General features: G+C 49.4%; 1 protein-coding gene across 1 annotated transcript in view; it reads left to right on the forward strand.

Moving 5' to 3' along the window:
• Positions 1–18,735, forward strand: part of ctr9 (CTR9 homolog, Paf1/RNA polymerase II complex component) — a 67,593-nt gene that overhangs the window by 44,923 nt on the left and 3,935 nt on the right. The window contains 8 exon segments of the mRNA XM_070899452.1: positions 236–323; positions 2,354–2,502; positions 5,714–5,830; positions 9,993–10,138; positions 10,227–10,298; positions 11,672–11,807; positions 14,503–14,643; positions 16,258–16,415. Of these exon segments, the coding sequence (XP_070755553.1) occupies positions 236–323; positions 2,354–2,502; positions 5,714–5,830; positions 9,993–10,138; positions 10,227–10,298; positions 11,672–11,807; positions 14,503–14,643; positions 16,258–16,415 (1,007 nt within the window).

Below are 18,735 nucleotides of genomic sequence, written 5' to 3' on the forward strand. Positions count from 1 at the left end.
AGGCCAGGTTAAAAACACAGCTCCACCCCATCTGAGCAGAGTTTCAGAGCCTATCAGCAATGTCACAGGAGCTGCATGAGAATGTCCGTAAACTTTTATATAGAGCAGCACACACATTAATTCAGCGCCTTAGGTCGGTATATAAATGCAAGCTGCTGTTGTTTCTCTTTTCCTTTGCAGTACCAAAGCGACGTAGGACTTCTGTTTGTTCATAATTTGTCTGTTTCGTCACTAGGAGAAACGTCACCAGGACCGAGCACTGGCAATCTACAAACAAGTGCTGAGGAATGATCCCAAGAATCTGTATGCTGCCAATGGCATAGGTAGGTGCCGCCAATAGTTTCAACAGAGAGAGAGGGGCGGGGGGGGGGGGGGGGCAGACTGTGTCTTTCCTCATTCTAATTAGATATTTTTATAAGTTGAATTTTGGAATCAAACAAAAGCCCCTTTGAGGGAAACAGATAGGCAGGAGGAATAGATGGGGAAATAGGATGAGAGTTTCAACACTGCATGAAATTTCTAGTGTTTTTGTTTTGCTCACAGAAAGTCTGAGATTCTGCAGTTGGGGTGGATGCACATGGCTACTGAAAGGTTTTGGAATTACATTTGTAAGGGATGTCCTCAGGGAATGAAATGAATGTGCTTTGATTCCGGGAAAATTGGAGCTGTTTGGAAATGTTTTGCTTGACGGATATCTGATAATGTGACAAAGATGCCAGATTTTAAATTATATATCCAAAAATGATCCCTCCTATCTGAAATGGAACCTGTTTCGAATGGGACACATTGATTGTTGATGGGGTAGAGTTGCAGAGTTCTCTGGTATACCTTGACTAGAAAGACCGGTGATAACGGAAAATTTACGATTCTAATACATTATACACATTTAAGTGATAAAACATGTAGACTGAGGTTATTGGGTAAGGGTATCGAGATATGGAGCAAAGGCAGGAAAATGAAGTTATGGTACAGATCAGCCAGGCTTTAATCGAATGGCAGAACAGGTTGGAGGGGCTGAATAGCCTCCTACTGTTCCTATCACGAAAGGAAAGGAACTCTCAAAGGGCACGTAATACCAAAGCAAGGATGTCTGCGGCCTCCTAATTGACCTCAGTGTGAACTCTCCATTTCTTTACTGGAGAGACGTTCTAGAGAGACACATGCCTACACATGCAGAACATTGGGAGGCCATTCGGCCCATCGAGTCTGTCCCCGCTCTTTTGAAAAGCAACCCAGTTTGACCCATTCCCTTGCTCTTTCCCCATATCCCTGCACTTTTTACTTCTTTTACTCAATTCCCTTTTGAAAGTCACTAAATCTGTTCCCGCCATGTTATCATGCACTGAATTCCAAAGAAAGACTTGAAAGATTTGCATTCCTCTAGCACCTTTCACAACCACTGGACATCCCAAAGTGCTTTACAGCCAATGCAGTACTTTTTGAAGTGTAGTCACTGTTGCAGTGTAACAGGACAAGGCAGCAGCAGGCACATGGGAACACCACCACCTCCACATTCCCCTCCAAGTCACACACCATCCTGATTTGGAAATATATCACCGTTCCTTCATCGTCGCTGGGTCAAAATCCTGGAACTCCCTCCCTAACAGCACTGTGGGAGCACCTTCACCACACGGACTGCAGCGGTTGAAGGCGGCTCACCACCACCTTCTCAAGGGCAATTAGGGATGGGCAATAAATGCTGGGCTTGCCAGCGACGCCCACATCCCTTGAATGTATTTTTTTTTAAGTCCAAATCCTAACCACTCATTGTGTAATAATGTTCTTCCTCATGTCACCTTCAATCTGTGCCCTCTGGTTATCGGCCCTTCAGCCACGAGAAAAAGTTTCTCTTTATTTACTTTATCTAAACCTGTCATTATATTTACACCTCTATTAAATCTCTTAACCTCCTCTGCTCTAAGGAGAACTACCCAAGCTGCTACAGCCTGTCCAGGTAACTGAAGTCCCTCATCCCTGGAATCAATCTCGTAAATCTCTTCTGCACCCTCTCCAAGGCCTTCACATCCTTCCTAAAATGTGGTGCCCAGAATTGGACACAATACTCCAGCTGGGGCCAAAGCAGTGTTGTATAAAGGTTCATCACAACATCCTGGCTTTTTTAATCTATGCCTCTATTTATAAAGCCCAGGATTCCATATGCTTTATTAATCGCTTTGTTAACCTATCCTGCCACCTTCAAAAATTTGTGCACATATACCCGCAGGTCTCTCTGTGCTTGCACCTCCTTTAAAATAGTGTAAATGTCCCTGTTATGTGAATCACATACCCTCCGAAGTTACTATGAGCCGTGCTACAGTGTTGCAAATGTTCTTAAAACCTTGTTTGTCGACAGGTGCTGTATTGGCGCACAAAGGATACGTCCGTGAGGCTCGCGATGTATTTGCCCAGGTGAGGGAGGCTACAGCAGAAATAAGTGACGTCTGGCTAAACCTGGCACATATCTACGTGGAGCAGAAACAATACATAAGCGCCGTGCAGATGGTATGTACTGAATGTACGTTTTAGGTAAACTTTTTAATGGCCCCCATTCAGATGGTTCCGACGATAATTACACCAATTTGGTTGAACACCAAGAAAGAAGTTCTCCTCGACTCCCCTCTAATCCTTCTACCAATTACTTTAAATCTTTGTCAGCCATGGCTCAATGAGTAGCACTCTAGCCTCTGAGTCAGAAGGCTGTGGGTTCACAACCAACTCCCCAGACTTGAGCACAAAAATCTTGGCTGCCACTCCCAGTGCAGTACTGAGGGAGTGCCACACTGTCAAAGGTGCCGTCTTTTGGGTGAGACGTTAACTGAGGCCCCGTCTGCCCTCTCAGGTGGACATAAAAGATCCCATGGCACTATTTTGAAGAAGAGCAGGGGAGTTCTCCCCATTGTACTGACCAATATTAACCGCTCAATTAACATCACTAAAAAAGAGATTATCCGGTCATTATCACATTGCTGTTTGTGAAAGCTTGCTGTGTGCAAATTGTCTGCCACGTTTCCTACATTACAACTGAGTACACCAAAGAAAATACTTAATTGGCTATAAAGCGCTTTGGGGTATCCTGTGGCGCTATAGAAATGCAAGTTTGTCTTTTTTTTCTTTTATGCCCCATGGTTATTGACCTCTCTGCTAAGAGAAATAGCGCTTCCTGTGCACTCTCTCTAGGCCCCTCATAATTTTAAACCTGTTGGGTTTTTGATCATTGCTCAGTTTACCCCAATAGTTAACAATATCTTTTAGTTATCAGAATTTTACAGAACTAACAGAGGCAGTTTGGACCATTGCGCCTGGACATTGCTGAGTTCAATCAGCTGGCAGCAGGTTGGGCCGGACAACTGGCCTCTGTCTCCGAGTCGGGGGTGGGGGGAAATGTAGCCAGGGTTTTCCTACCTCTGATCGCTGTACAGTGACTTTATTGTAGAGTGTATTTGAATGTCGTGGATCGGGCTTGGCTGTGATCCTCCGTGGCGGAGTCCATCGGCAACACTTGCTGCCTGGCTGACCCACACTGACAACTTCAGGAACAGAAAGTTCCTGTGGAACTGTACCCAGCGACCTCCGCAAAGAAAGGAGAAAATATGATAATTGGCAAACGAACCGGGGTGAGATGAGAATTTTTTTTTACGCGGTGAGTTGTTGTGATCGGGAACGCGCTGCCTGAAAGGTCGGTGGGAGCAAATTCAGCAGTAACTCAAAAGGGAATTGGATAAATACTTGACAGAAAAATTAGCAGGGCTGTGGGGAAAGAGCAGGGAGGAGTGGGACTGATTGGATCGCTCTTTCACAGAGTCGGCACAGGCTCGATGGGCCGAATGGCCTCCTTCTGTGCTGCATCATTCTATGATTCTACTGCCGGCAAACCCCTTCTCCCAGCGCAGGTAAAAATGGCCTGTGCGGTATGATTGTATGAAAAGGAAAATAAATGCCCCCTCGAGGGAGGAATCTAGAATTTGGTGAGGAAATGCCTGTAGTCTTTGAAAGTTGCATGTTCTTCGACAAGAGGAGATTCCCAACTCCCCAAATGTTTGTTAAACAAAATGCTCATTTGTTGTGAACCTTTGCATTTTAGCAGCTGAGGCTGGGCAGTGCTGGAATGGGAGATTTCTCCATTCATTGCATCAAAACACTCCCAGATCGTAAAGGGCACAAAGTGAACCCCACTGTACTCTGCCCAATCAACCTCACCTCGGGGTCAATGTTCCCTTTAAGCAGCACAGAAGGCGCAGCGCTTCGGGGCTCCCGCGTAGCCGGCTCATCGGCTTTTAAATGGAACAACCGTGCATGTGCGGAATTGTGAATGGGCCATGCAGCCTGTTAAAGGGGTTGCACGGCCCAAAAAAACAATTCGAGGGAACATTGCTCAGGGTCGCACCCACTGCTCCATCAGTGTGACATTTTCCACATCATGCTCCTGGTCTCTTGGTAAAAGGCCCCCAAATTACGGGCCGTTTGTTTGTATTAAAGACTCACACCGAGCTGGGAAATGGAGTTGAAGACGGTATCAATTCACTTCCACTTGGACTTTTAGAGCCAACAGGGAGAGGAGCTTTCAACCCAGCAGTCTGTATTTGGATTGAAAGAAAGAACAAACTTGTATTTATACAGCGTCGTTCAGGACCTCATTAATGACCGTCCCTCCATCATATAAGGTCAGAAGTGGGGATGTTCACTAATGACTGCACAGTGTTCAGTGCCATTCACAACTCCTCAGATAATGGAGCAGTCCATGCCCGCATGCAGCAACAGCTGGACAAAATTCAGGCTTGGGCTGATAAGTGGCAAGCAACATTCACACCACATAAGTGCCAGGCAATGACCATCTCTAACCAGCTAGAGTCTAACCACCTACCCATGATATTCAACGGCATTACCATCGCCAAATTCCCCACCATCAACATCCTGGGGGTCACCATTACAAGAAACTTAATTGGACCAGCTACACAAATACTGTGGCAACAAGAGTAGGTCAGAGGCTGGGTATTCTGCGGCGAGTGTCTCACCTCCTGACTCCCCAAAGCCGTTCCGCCATCTACAAGGCACAAGTCAAGAGTGATGGAATAATCTCCACTTGCCCGGATGAGTACAGCTCCAACAACACTCGAGAAGCTTGACACCATCCAGGACAAAGCAATCCGCTTGATTGGCACCCCATCCACAACCTCAGCATTCACTCCCTCCACCACCGATGCACCGTGTCTGCAGTGTGAACGGTGCAGATGCACTGCAGCAACTCTCCACAGCTTCTTCGGCAGCACCTACCAAACCCAAAACCTTCACCAACTAGAAGGACAAGGGCAACAGACACATGGGAGCAATATCACCTGCAAGCTCCGCTCCAAGATACGCAGCATCCTGACTTAGAAATATATCGCCATTCCTTCATCGTCTAGGTCTAAATCCTGCAACTCCCTCCCTAACAGCGCTGTGAGAGCACCTCCACACGGACTGCAGTGGTTCAAGAAGGCGGCTCACCACCACCTTCTCGGGGGAAATTAGCGATGGCCAATAAATGCTGGCCTTGCCAGCGATACCCACATCCAGGAACAAATTTTTTTTTTTTTTTTAAAACCTCAGTCTGTCCCAAAACACATTACAGCCAATGAAGTACTATTGAAGTGTGGTCACTGGGATTGGAGCCCGGGTGCCAGAAGAGATGTGGAGGGACTTTGTGACAAGTAACGTGTGCTTTTGTTTCCACTAGTACGAGAACTGCTTGAAGAAGTTTTACAAACACCAGAGCACAGAGGTACTGCTCTTCCTAGCAAGAGCTTACTTCAAGTGCGGAAAGCTTCATGATTGCAAACAGACTTTGCTGAAGGTAATCTTTGTTTTAATTGAGAAAAATCGAGTTAACGGGCCAAGACCCTTAATACGGAATAAGGGTGGATAAAGGGGAACCAGTAAATGTCATGTATTTCAATTTCCAGAAAGCATTTGACAAGGTGCCAAGGGGATGGAGTATAAAAGCAGGGAAGTCCTGCTCCAACTGTACAGGTTGTTGGTAAGAGCACACCTGGAGTATTGTTTTGGTCTCCTTATTTAAGGAAGGATATACTTGCATTGGAGACAGTTCAGAGAGGGTTCATGAGGTTGATTCCTGAGATGAAGGGGTTGTCATATGAAGAAAGGTTGAGCAGGTTAGGCCTATACTCATGGGAGTTTACAAGAATGAGAGGTGATCTTATTGACATATAAGATTCTGAGGGGGCTTGACAGGGTTTAAACTGAGAGGATGTTTCTCCTCATGGGGGAGAACTAGAACTAGGGGGCATAGTTTCAGGATAAGGGATCGCCCATTTAAGACAGAAATGAGGAGGAATTTCTTCTCTGAGGGTCGTGAATCTTTGGAATTCTCTACTCCAGGGAGCTGTGGAGGCTGGGTCTTTGAATATATTTAAGGTGGAGATAGACAGATTTTTGAATGATAAGGGAGTCAACGGTTATGGGGAGCGGACAAGAAAGTGGATTTGAGGCCAGGATCAGATCAGCCATGATCTTATTGAATGGCGGAGCAGATTCAAGGGGCCAAATGGCCGACTCCTGCTCCTATTTCTTATGTTCTTATGGAACACGCAGCATAGCGGGCCCAATTTCGGCCATGACTTGCATCAATTTTTTTGGAATAAGTTTTTTTCTGGCATAAGTTTAAAAAATGCCATTTCCCCCAAAATTTGCTCCAGAGTAAGTCAGTTAGGTACGATTTTTTTTTAGTTCAGTTTTTTTTTCAAAAGGGGGCGTTCCCAGACACTTATGCCAGTTTTGGCCATTTATACCACTTTGGCCAGCAAATACTTACTCCAAATCGACTTAGGCCAGCGTATGTGGCCAGCTCCGAAAAACCTTGCGGGCAGTTAAGAAAGCAGATAACAAATCGGCGCAGGTTAGTACATTTAAAGCACCAATACTTACAAAGCACTAAACAAAGCACCAAAAGAAGCATTCAGTAACAAATAAAAAAATAGAAGGAAGCTGAGGACCTGCATCAAGTCTTACTTTTTGTGATTTGTTTAGTGCTTTGTAATAAGCAATCAATCAATAACAATTAAAAAAATAGATGTCCTACCTTTATGCCAGAATCAAGTTTTTTTTTAAAGTCTCCCCCGCCCCCCCCATCAAAACACTCTTTCTTCCCCTCTCCCTCCCGCCCCCAATCAAAACTCTCAAACACAACCATCAATAAATAAAAAATAAAACTGAAGTCCTACCTTGGCCCGGGAACTCGGCTGGCCTGTGCGGGAGGCCACTCGGCCGGGGATAGGGTGCGGCGAGATCGGGGTGTCCCTTCGGCCGGTGATAGGGGCTGCGATCATCGGTCCTGCTCACAGCCCGCAGGACACGCTGGAAGGGCAGGAGCCTGCGCGCAGACTTCACTGTGCTTGAGCACAGACTTCACTGCGCATGCGCACAGCTGCCGGCAGTGCTTTCTGCGCTGGCCTGTTGCTCCGCGCCCCCACTTTACAATGCACGCCATGCTGGGAGAGCGGCCAGGATGGGGCGACTTTTTTCCGGTGCCTTTTCCAGTGCGCAAAGTCGGCGCACTTAAGGTAAGTGTGTCGAAAAAAGGGGTTGGGCAAAATTGAGCCCAAAGAATCTGCAGTAGTATGTGGTTATGGTCCTTCTATTCTTAATATATTGTAGAAAGATATATAAACACTTCAGTGCATATATAGAATTTACAGCACAGAAACAGGCCATTCGGCCCAACTAGTCCGTGCCGGTGTTTATGCTGCACACGAGCCTCCTCCCACCCTCTTCATCTCGCCCTAACTGTATATCCTTCCATTCCTTTCTCCCTCATGTGTTTATCTAGCCTCCCCTTGAATGCTTCTATGCTATTCGTCTCAACCACTCCCTGGGTTAGCGACTTCCACATTCTCGCCACTCTAACCCGCTTGATCCATCAAGACTGCCCACCATTTTGTTAGCCCTGACAGCTCTATTGTTTTAATCCCAATTCCATAAACCTTAATTTGCTTCTGAAGGTAAGTATCTATCTTGTTTACACCCTCTATTGACGTTCTATGTATAACCATCTGTGGCAGTGAATTGCACATAGAATTATAGAAATTTACAGCACGGAAGGAGGCCTTTTGGCCCATTGTGTCTGCGCCGGCCAACAAAGAGCTATCCGGCCTAATCCCACTTTCCAGCTCTCGGTTCGTAGCCCTGTAGGTTACGGCACTTCACATGCACATTCAAGTACTTTATAAATGTAGTGAGGGTTTCTGCCTCTCCCACCCTTTCAGACTGTGAGTTCCAGACCCCCTATCACTCTCTGGGTGAAAAGAATTCCCCTCAACTCCCCTCTAAGCCTCCTACTAATTACTTTAAATCTATGTTGTTGACCCCTCAGCTAAGGAAAATAGGTCCTTTCTATCCAGGCCCCTCATAATTTTATACACTTCTATAAGGTCTCCCCTCAGTCTTCTCTGTTCTAAAGTAAACAACCCCAGCCTGTCCGATCTTTCCTCAGAGCAAAAATTCTTTAGTCCAAACTTTTGTTTGTGTGAAGCAATTTAGCCTGCATTCACTTTTAACCAAACTTGCTGGAACTCTGGTGAATATTTTCACCTTACCGCCTGGTCTAACCCTGGTCGTGCCCGGCTGGTTTCCTTCTGCCGAGCACCAGGCACACAAAGGCTTATTGTCACATCTGTATTCCCGCTCACACCAGTGGGAGCAATTCGGCACAAACTCGGCAATGAGCCTGTGATGTTCGTGATCTAAAACCACACCAGCGGCACCACCAGAAACTTGCATCGATATAAGAACATAGGAATTAGGAGCAGGAGCAGGCCATACGGCCCCTTGAGCCTGCTCCGCTATTGAATAAGATCATGGCTGAGGAAGCAAGAAAGTTATGAACCTTTATAAAACACTGGTTCGGCCTCAACTGGAGTACTGTTTCCAATTCTGGGAACCGCAATTTAATAAAGATGTGAAGGCCTTAGAGAGGGTGCAGAAAAGATTTACAAGTATGGTTCCAGAGATGACGGACTTCAGTTACGTGGATAGACTGGAGAAGCTGGGGTGGTTCTCCTTTGAGCAGAGAAGATTGGGAAGAGATTTGATAGAGGTGTTCAAAATCATGAGGGATCTGGACAGAGTAGATAGAGAGAAACTGTTCCCATTGGCAGAAAGGTCAAGAACCAGAGGACACAGATTTAAGGTGCTTGGCAAAAGAAACAGAGGCGACATGAGGAAAAACTTTTTTACGCAGCGAGTGGTTAGGATATGGAATGCGCTGCCTGAATGGGTGGTGGAGGCAGACTCAATCGTGGCTTTCAAAAGGGAAATGGATAAGTACCTGAAGGTAAAAAATTTGCAGGGCTACGGGGAAAGGGTGGGCGAGTGGGACTTGCTGAAGTGCTCTTGGACAGAGCCGGCATGGGCTTGATGGGCCAAATGGCCTCCTGTGCTTTAACCATTCTAAAATTCTATTCTACATCGATTCCACCTTCCTGCCCGATCCCCATATTCCTTGATTCTCCTAGAGTCCCAAAATCTATCTATCTATACTCAAAACAGAGTATCCACAGCCCCTTGGGATAGATAATTCCAAAGATTCACAGCCTCTGAGTGAAGAGATTTCTTCTTATCTCAGTCTTAAAAGGCCAACCCCTTATCCTGAGACTGTGCCCTCTAGTTCTAGACTCTCCAGCCAGGGGAAACAACCTCTCGTCATCTACTCTGTCAATCCCCCTCAGAATCGTATGTGACAGTGAGATAAGAAATAGGAGCAGGAGTAGGCCATTTGGCCCCCTCGAGCCTGCCATACCATTCAATAAGATCATTCTTCTAAACTCCAGAGAGAATAGGCCTGATCTACACAATCCCTGCTCCCAGGAATCAATCTAGTCATTGCATGGTTATATAGAGTGGAAATGGTTGCATGTTTCGCGAGACTTGTCTATAAACTAGATTAGCTCTCCATTGAAGAACAGCGGCTCAGTAAATCAGGGAATGGTTTGTGTCCACAGGCCAGGCACGCAGCCCCGAATGACACGGTGCTGATGTTTAACATGGCCTTGGTGCTGCAGAGACTCGCAACCTCTGTCCTCCGCGATGAGAAGAGCAACCTGAAGGCAGTGTTGAACGCAGTCAAAGAGCTGGAACTCGCCCATCGGTAAGATGCGGTGCTTGGGAGTTCACAGCACGACCCCCCGGGTCGAGCTGCTGTCGTGAGTTCTAATCCTGTGCCTTCCATCTTTCAGGTATTTCAAGTATCTCAGCAACGCTGGCGATAAGATGAGATTCGATTTGGCTCAAGCCGCAGCAGAGGCCAGGTACGTGACTGAAAACTGCAACAACTTTAATTTTACTGTCATTCATTCTTGGGCTGGAGAGTCCAGAACTGGGGAGCACAGACTCAGGATAAGAATTTCAGACTGAGATGGAGCAATTTCTTCACTCAGAGGATACAGAAAGGATTGACGAGAATGGTTCCAGAGATGAGGGACTTCAGTTACGTGGATAGACTGGAGAAGCTGGGGTTGTTCTCCTTGGAGCAGAGAACATTGAGAGGAGATTTGATCGAGGTGTTCAAAATCATGAGGGGTCTGGACAGAGTAGATCGAGAGAAACTGTTCCCATTGGCAGAAAGGTCGAGACCCAGAGGACACGGATTTAAGGTGATTGGCAAAAGAACCAAAGGCGACATGAAGAAAAACCTTTTTACGCAGCGAGTGGTTAGGATCTGGAATGCATGGCCTGAAAGGGTGGTGGAGGCAGATTCAATCGTGGTTTTCAAAAGGGAATAAGTACCTGAAGGAAAAAAAATTGCACGGCTACAGGGACAGGGAGGGGGAATGGGACTAGCTGAGGTGCTCTTGCAGAGAGCCGGCACGGGCTCGACAGGCCAAATGGCCACCTCCTGTGCTGTAACCGTTCTATGATTAGGAGGGATATCTAAAAGCTTTTTTCTCTTTTTATTTCCACATTTTTTGTTAAACTGAATTCAAATTCTCAAACTGCTATATTTGAACTCGCTCTAGATTATTAGTCCAGACCACGGATTACTAGCCAGTAACATGATCACCACACTATCACACACTTTAACTTTATATAGCACCTTTAAAGTAGTAAAATGTCCCAAGGCACTTCACAAAAGCGTAATCAGAGATATTAGGGCAAATGACCAAAAACTTGGTCAGAGGTAGGTTTTAAGGAGCGTCTTAAAGGAGGAGAGAGAGGCGGAGCAGTTTCAGGAGGGAATTCCAGAGCCTAGGGCCTCGGCAGCTGAAGGCACGGCCACCAATGGTGGAGCGATAGACATCGAGGATGCACAAGAGGCCAGAATTGGAGGAACACAGAGATCTCGGAGGTTTGTAGGGCTGAAGTGGGTTACAGAGACGGATGGGGCGAGGCCATGGAGGTATTTCAACACAAGGATGAGAAGTTTGAAATCGAATCATTGCTGGACCGGGAACCAATGCGAGTATAGCGGGGGCGAAGGGTGAACAGGACTTGGTGCGGATTAGGAAACGGGCAGCCGAGTTTTGGGTGAGCTAAAGTGTACAGAGGGTAGAAGATGGGAGGCCGGCCAGGAGTGCGTTGCAACAGTCAATCCTGGAGGTGACAAAGGCATGGATGAGGATTTCAGCTTTCCGTACTTGCTCATCACCCCCTCGGGGGATTTGTGCGTGTGTGTGTGTTTCAGGCAGTGCTCCGATCTGATGAGCCAGGCCCAGTATCACGTGGCCCGCGCGCGCAAGCAGGACGAAGAGGACCGAGAGCTGCGCTGCAAGCAGGAGCAGCAGAAGGAGATGCTGCGGATGCAGATGATGAAGGAGCAGGTCAGTGACCCCACTCGTTGTTCTTGGACAGCGGCAGAGTGCCGGCCTGGGTCCATCCCATGAAATCTCAGGGGACCACGTATCGGGTTCATATCCCTGACTCTATTAATTCCCAGATAGCCCCAGTTGTTGATGGTACCAGAACCTGTGGAATTCTCGACCACAGAAAGTTGTTGAGTCCAGTTCGTTGGATATATTCAAGAGGGAGTTAGATGTGGCCCTTACGGCTAAGGGGATCAGGGGGTATGGAGAGAAGGCAGGAGTGGGGTATTGAAGTTGCATGATCAGCCATAATCATATTGAATGGCGGTGCAGGCTCGAAGGGCCGAATGGCCTGCTCCTGCACCTAGTTTCTATGTTTCTATCTCAGAGTTCGGATTGAGGTTTCATTCACCTATGAAGCAACAGCCACAAGAACAGCCCCTTTCCAACCTCCCATATCCAATATGCAAACAGCTAGTACCAGAATAATTCGTACAACAACAATAACTTACATTTATGTCGTGCTTTTGGCGTCCCAATAGCACTTCATACGACCGTTATCAGACAAAACTTCACACTGAGCCACATAAGGAGAAATTAGGGCAGATGACCAAAAGCTTGGTCAAAGAGGTTGGTTTTAAGGAGCGTCTTAAAGGAGTAAAGAGGCGGAGAGGTTGAGGGAGGGAATTCCAGGACTTAGGGTCTCGGCGGCTGAAGGCATGGCCACCAATGGTGGGGCGATTAAAATGCTCGAGGCCAGATTTGGAGAAGCGCAGAGATCTCGTGGGGGGGGGGTTGTAGGGCTGGAGGAGGTTACAGAGATAGGAAGGGATGAGGTCATGGAGGGGTTTGAAAACAAGGATGAGAATTTTAAAATTGAGTCGTTGCTTAACCGGGAGCCAATGTCGGTCAGCGAGCACAGGGGTGATGGGTGAGGGGGACTTTATGCGAGTTAGGAGACGGGCAGCTCAGTTTTGAATGACCACAAGTTTACGTAGGGTAGAATGGGAGGCCAGCCAGGAGTGCGTTGGAATAGTCAAGTCTAGAAGTAACAAACTTCTATTGTTTCAGAGGGTTTCAGCAGCGGATGAGCTGAGGCAGGGGCGGGGACGGGCGATGTTATGGAGGTGAAAATAGGCTAGCTTTTGGAACCTTACTTACTTAGATCGGCCTTAAGGACCATGGTCTATTTACCTTAGAATAGCTTAGACCCGATAGAGAGGTCTCTAAAATAATTAAAGTGCTGGATAGCATCTCTATTGAAGGTTATTCCAGTTTGCCAGATTGGGGAGGAGCAGGGAACACAAGTTTGAACTGTAAGTGTAGGAAGAGACTGGAATGTGTTGTGGGCTGGTGCGGAGGGTGCTGACTCTGCATACCTTCAAGAGGGAGCTGGAACAGTTCCTGACTGGGGCTGAGATCGCATCATTACAAAGTATTTACAGCACAGAATCAGGCCATTGGGCCCAGCAGGTCCATGCCGGTGTTTATGCTCCACATGAGCCTCCTCCTGCCTCTCTTCATCTCACCCCATCAGTATTTCCTTCTTTCCTGTCTCCCTCATGTGTTTATCCAGTTTCTCCTTAAATGCATCTGTGCTGTTCGCCTCGACCACTCCCTGTGCTAGCGAGTTCCACATTCTCACCACACTCTGGGTAAAGAAGTTTCTCCTGAAGTCCCGATTGGATTTATTAGTGACTGTCTTATATTGATGGCCCCTAGTTCTGGTCTCGCCCATAGGTAGCAAGTTAAGTGTCTTTATAAATAACATTTGGTCTGTGTGATCTGGACTGGTTTCAATCGTCTGAGGGGGTTGGAGAGAAAGTTCATAGAATCATAGAAATTTACAGACGGAAGGAGGCCAACAAAGAGCTATCCAGCCTAATCCCACTTTCCAGCTCTTGATCTGTAGCCCTGTAGGTTACGGCACTTCAGGTGCACATCGAAGTACTTTTTAAATGTGGTGAGAGTTTCTGCCTCTACCACCCTTTCAGGCAGTGAGTTCCAGACCCCCACCACCCTCTGAGTGAAGAAATTTCCCCTCATATCTTCTCTAAACCTCCCACCAATTACTTTAAATCTATGCCCCCTCCGTCCTATCCACTCTGTCTAGGCCCCTCATAATTTTATACACCTCAATAAGGTCTCCCCTCAGCCTCTTCTGTTCCAAAGAAAACAACAGCAGCCTATCCAATCTTTCCTCTTAACTAAAATTCTCCAGTCCAGGTAACATCCTCATATATCACCAATTTCCCAGAGTATTTTTTCCCTTATCGGCCTGGGATTTTCTGGGGGTTTTATTGCGGGAGATGATATGGCTGTGGGAGGAGTGGGGGTGGAGTAAGTGTCTAGTCCCGATGCTCGGCCATCATGGTGTATGTAAGCAGTTTGTGGGAGCTTGCTGTGCGCAAATTGGCTGCTGCGTTTCCTGCTTTACAACAGTGACTACACTTCAAAAAGTACTTCATTGGCTGTAAAAACTTTGGGATATCCTGAGGTTGTGAAAGATGCTATATAAATGCAAGTATTCCTTTTTCTTAACTCCAAGATTTATCTTCAAATTAATCTTGGTAAAGGTAAGGTTAGGATAGACTTACGAGGGAGCAACAGGCTGATTTCGATATCCCAGCAATCTCTCCTGATTTTGACATGGACCACAGTGATTTGATTTAGCATCTGATGGACTGTGCCTCTCACTCTTGTCTGTTAACAGGAGGATAAGAAGCAAAAGGAATTAATCGAGCAGCGTAAGTTGCTGGAGCAGCGCAGCCAGTTTCTGGAGAAGACCAGGAGTTTGCTGGTGTTCAATGAAGAGATGGAGACGGCGAAGGAGAAGAAGAAGGGAGGCGGAAAGGTAAGAGGAGAAGCTCCGACATTCCGCCACTCACATCTGTAGCACCTATAGAAACACAGGAGTTTAAATACCAAAACAGGCCATTCGACCCAACCAGTCCCTGCTGGCATTTTCCCTCCACGTGGACGAGTAGCTCCGGTAGCTTAGTGGCCATGTTTCCTTGGGTGTGTGTTACCCTATCTCTCCCCCATTGGGTGTCTGTTACCCTATCTCTCCCCCATTGGGTGTGTGTTACCCTATCTCTCCCCCATTGGGTGTGTGTTACCCTATCTCTCCCCCATTGGGTGTGTGTTACCCTATCTCTCCCCCATTGGGTGTGTGTTACCCTATCTCTCCCCCATTGGGTGTGTGTTACCCTATCTCTCCCCCATTGGGTGTGTGTTACCCTATCTCTGCCCTATTGGGTGTCTGTTACCCTATCTCTCCCCCATTGGGTGTCTGTTACCCTATCTCTCCCCCATTGGGTGTGTGTTACCCTATCTCTCCCCTATTGGGTGTCTGTTACCCTATCTCTCCCCCATTGGGTGTGTGTTAACCTATCTCTCCCCCATTGGGTGTGTGTTACCCTATCTCTGCCCTATTGGGTGTCTGTTACCCTATCTCTCCCCCATTGGGTGTGTGTTACCCTATCTCTTCCCCCATTGGGTGTGTGTTACCCTATCTCTCCCCCATTGGGTGTGTGTTACCCTATCTCTCCCCCATTGGGTGTGTGTTACCCTATCTCTTCCCCCATTGGGTGTGTGTTACCCTATCTCCCCCATTGGGTGTGCGTTACCCCATCTCTCCCCCATTGGGTGTCTGTTACCCTATCTCTTCCCCATTGGGTGTGTGTTACCCTATCTCTTCCCCCATTGGGTGTGTATTACCCTATCTCTCCCCCATTGGGTGTCTGTTACCCTATCTCTCTCCCATTGGGTGTCTGTTACCCTATCTCTCCTCCATTGGGTGTGTGTTACTCTATCTCTTCCCCCATTGGGTGTCTGTTACCCCATCTCTCCCATTGGGTGTGTGTTACCCTATCTCTCCCCCGTTGGGTGTCTGTTACCCCATCTCCCGTTGGGTGTCTGTTACCCTATCTCTCCCATTGGGTGTGTGTTACCCTATCTCTCTCCCATTGGGTGTGTATTATCTTATCTCTCCCCCATTGGGTGTCTGTTACCCTATCTCTCCCCCATTGGGTGTGTGTTACCCTATCTCTCCCCCATTGGGTGTGTGTTACCCTATCTCTCCCCCATTGGGTGTCTGTTACCCTATCTTGCATTGGCTTTTTGTTACCCTATATTCCCCTTACATTGGGTGTCTTGTCACTGTATCTCTCCCCCATTGGGTGTGTGTTACCGTATCTCTCTCCCATTGGGTGCCTGTTAACGTATCTCTCTCCCATTGGGTGCCTGTTACCGTATCTCCCATTGGGTGCCTGTTAACGTATCTCTCTCCCATTGGGTGCCTGTTACCGTTTCTCCATTGGGTGCCTGATACCGTATCTTCCATTGGGTGCCTGTTACCGTTTCTCCCATTGGGTGCCTGTTACCGTATCTCCTATTGGGTACCTGTTACCGTATTTCCCATTGGGTGCCAGTTACCATATTCCTCTCTCTGCTTTCTTGCTCACAGCGTGGGAAGAAAGGCGAGTTTGAGGAGTTTGTGAATGATGATTCTGACGATGACCTGCCGCTGCCCAAGAGGAAGAGGAAGCAGAGGGCGAGCGGTAGTGAGCCTGAGGGAGGGGAGGAGGACGGCGATCAGAAGAAGAAGAAGAAGAAGAGGAGGCGGTACGTAGGGGCCACGAACCCGAGGGCTCGCTCTGACTACGGGCATTGCGAGTTGTGTACTGACTGACTCTTATTTTAAAGAGGCTGGAGGTGGTTCACGTTTTGTAACTTTATAGACAATGCCGTTGAATTCAGTGTCTGTATATCTGAATTGTGCGCACGTTCTTTCTCTCTGCAAATGTGTAAAACACGGAAAGATTAACCTGGAATCAGCTCGATAGAGGGCAGGAAGGGAAAGCGTGTGCTTGGGGGAAAGCCAGGCTAGACATTGCCCGGTACAGGGATGTTGTGCTTCTGGTGCCAGTAACCCTGAGGCCTGGACTAATAATCCAGAGAACGTGAGTTCAAATCCCACCACCGCAGTTTGAGAATTTGAATTCAGATTTTAAAATAAAAAACATTGGGAATAAATGCTGCTCTGTAAAGGTGAGCATGAATGGAATCGGGACTGAAACATTATCTGCCCCAAGGCTCTGAGCAAACCACACAGACAAACTGTTTCAGCATCCCTGAAATACAGCAACAGGATGGTGCAAAGTGTGCTCATTTAACAACTGTTTTCTGTCTCTCTCTCCCTCTCTCACCCTCCATCCCTCTCTCTACCTCTCCCTCTCTCTCCCTCCGTCTTCCTCTCCCTCCCTCCGTCTTCCTCTCCCTCCCTCCGTCTTCCTCTCCCTCCCTCCGTCTTCCTCTCCCTCCCTCCGTCTTCCTCTCCCTCCCTCCGTCTCCCTCTCTCTCCCTCCGTCTTCCTCTCCCTCCCTCCGTCTTCCTCTCCCTCCCTCCGTCTTCCTCTCCCTCCCTCCCTCTGCCTCACCCTCCCTCCCTCTGCCTCACCCTCCCTCCCTCTGCCTCACCCTCCCTCCCTCTGCCTCACCCTCCCTCCCTCTGCCTCACCCTCCCTCCCTCTGCCTCACCCTCCCTCCCTCTGCCTCACCCTCCTTCCCTCTGCCTCACCCTCCTTCCCTCTGCCTCACCCTCCCTTCCCTCTGCCTCACCCTCCCTCCCTCTGCCTCACCCTCCCTCCCTCTGCCTCACCCTCCCTCCCTCTGCCTCACCCTCCCTCCCTCTGCCTCACCCTCCCTCCCTCTGCCTCACCCTCCCTCCTCTGCCTCACCCTCCCTCCCTCTGCCTCGCCCTCCCTCCCTCTGCCTCGCCCTCCCTCCCTCTGCCTCGCCCTCCCTCCCTCTGCCTCGCCCTCCCTCCCTCTGCCTCGCCCTCCCTCCCTCTGCCTCGCCCTCCCTCCCTCTGCCTCGCCCTCCCTCCCTCTGCCTCGCCCTCCCTCCCTCTGCCTCGCCCTCCCTCCCTCTGCCTCGCCCTCCCTCCCTCTGCCTCGCCCTCCCTCCCTCTGCCTCGCCCTCCCTCCCTCTGCCTCGCCCTCCCTCCCTCTGCCTCGCCCTCCCTCCCTCTGCCTCGCCCTCCCTCCCTCTGCCTCGCCCTCCCTCCCTCTGCCTCACCCTCCCTCCCTCTGCCTCACCCTCCCTCCCTCTGCCTCACCCTCCCTCCCTCTGCCTCACCCTCCCTCCCTCTGCCTCACCCTCCCTCCCTCTGCCTCACCCTCCCTCCCTCTGCCTCACCCTCCCTCCCTCTGCCTCACCCTCCCTCCCTCTGCCTCACCCTCCCTCCCTCTGCCTCACCCTCCCTCCCTCTGCCTCACCCTCCCTCCCTCTGCCTCACCCTCCCTCCCTCTGCCTCACCCCTCCCTCCCTCTGCCTCACCCTCCCTCCCTCTGCCTCACCCTCCCTCCCTCTGCCTCACCCTCCCTCCCTCTGCCTCACCCTCCCTCCCTCTGCCTCACCCTCCCTCCCTCTGCCTCACCCTCCCTCCCTCTGCCTCCCCTCCCTCCCTCTCTGCCTCACCCTCCCTCCCTCTGCCTCACCCTCCCTCCCTCTGCCTCACCCTCCCTCCCTCTGCCTCACCCTCCCTCCCTCTCCCTTCCCCTCCCTCCTCTCTCCCTTCCCTCTCTCCCTCCCTCCTCCCTCCTCTCCCTCTCTCCTCTCTCCCACCTCCTCTCTCCTCCCTCCTCCTCCTCCCTCCCTCCTCCTCCCTCCCTCCTCCTCCCTCCCTCCTCCTCCCTCCCTCCCTCTCCCCTCCCTCTCCCTCCCTCCCTCCCTCTCTCCTCCCTCCCTCCCCCATCCCTCCCTCCCTCTCTCCTCCCCTCCCTCTCTCCTCCCCACCCTCTCTCCTCCCCTCCCTCTCTCCTCCCCTCCCTCTCTCCTCCCCTCCCTCTCTCCTCCCCTCCCTCTCTCCTCCCCTCCCTCTCTCCTCCCCTCCCTCTCTCCTCCCCTCCCTCTCTCCTCCCCTCCCTCTCTCCTCCCCTCCC

This window comes from Pristiophorus japonicus, chromosome 14 (assembly GCF_044704955.1).
Source record: "Pristiophorus japonicus isolate sPriJap1 chromosome 14, sPriJap1.hap1, whole genome shotgun sequence".
Taxonomy (NCBI): Eukaryota; Metazoa; Chordata; class Chondrichthyes; family Pristiophoridae; genus Pristiophorus; species Pristiophorus japonicus.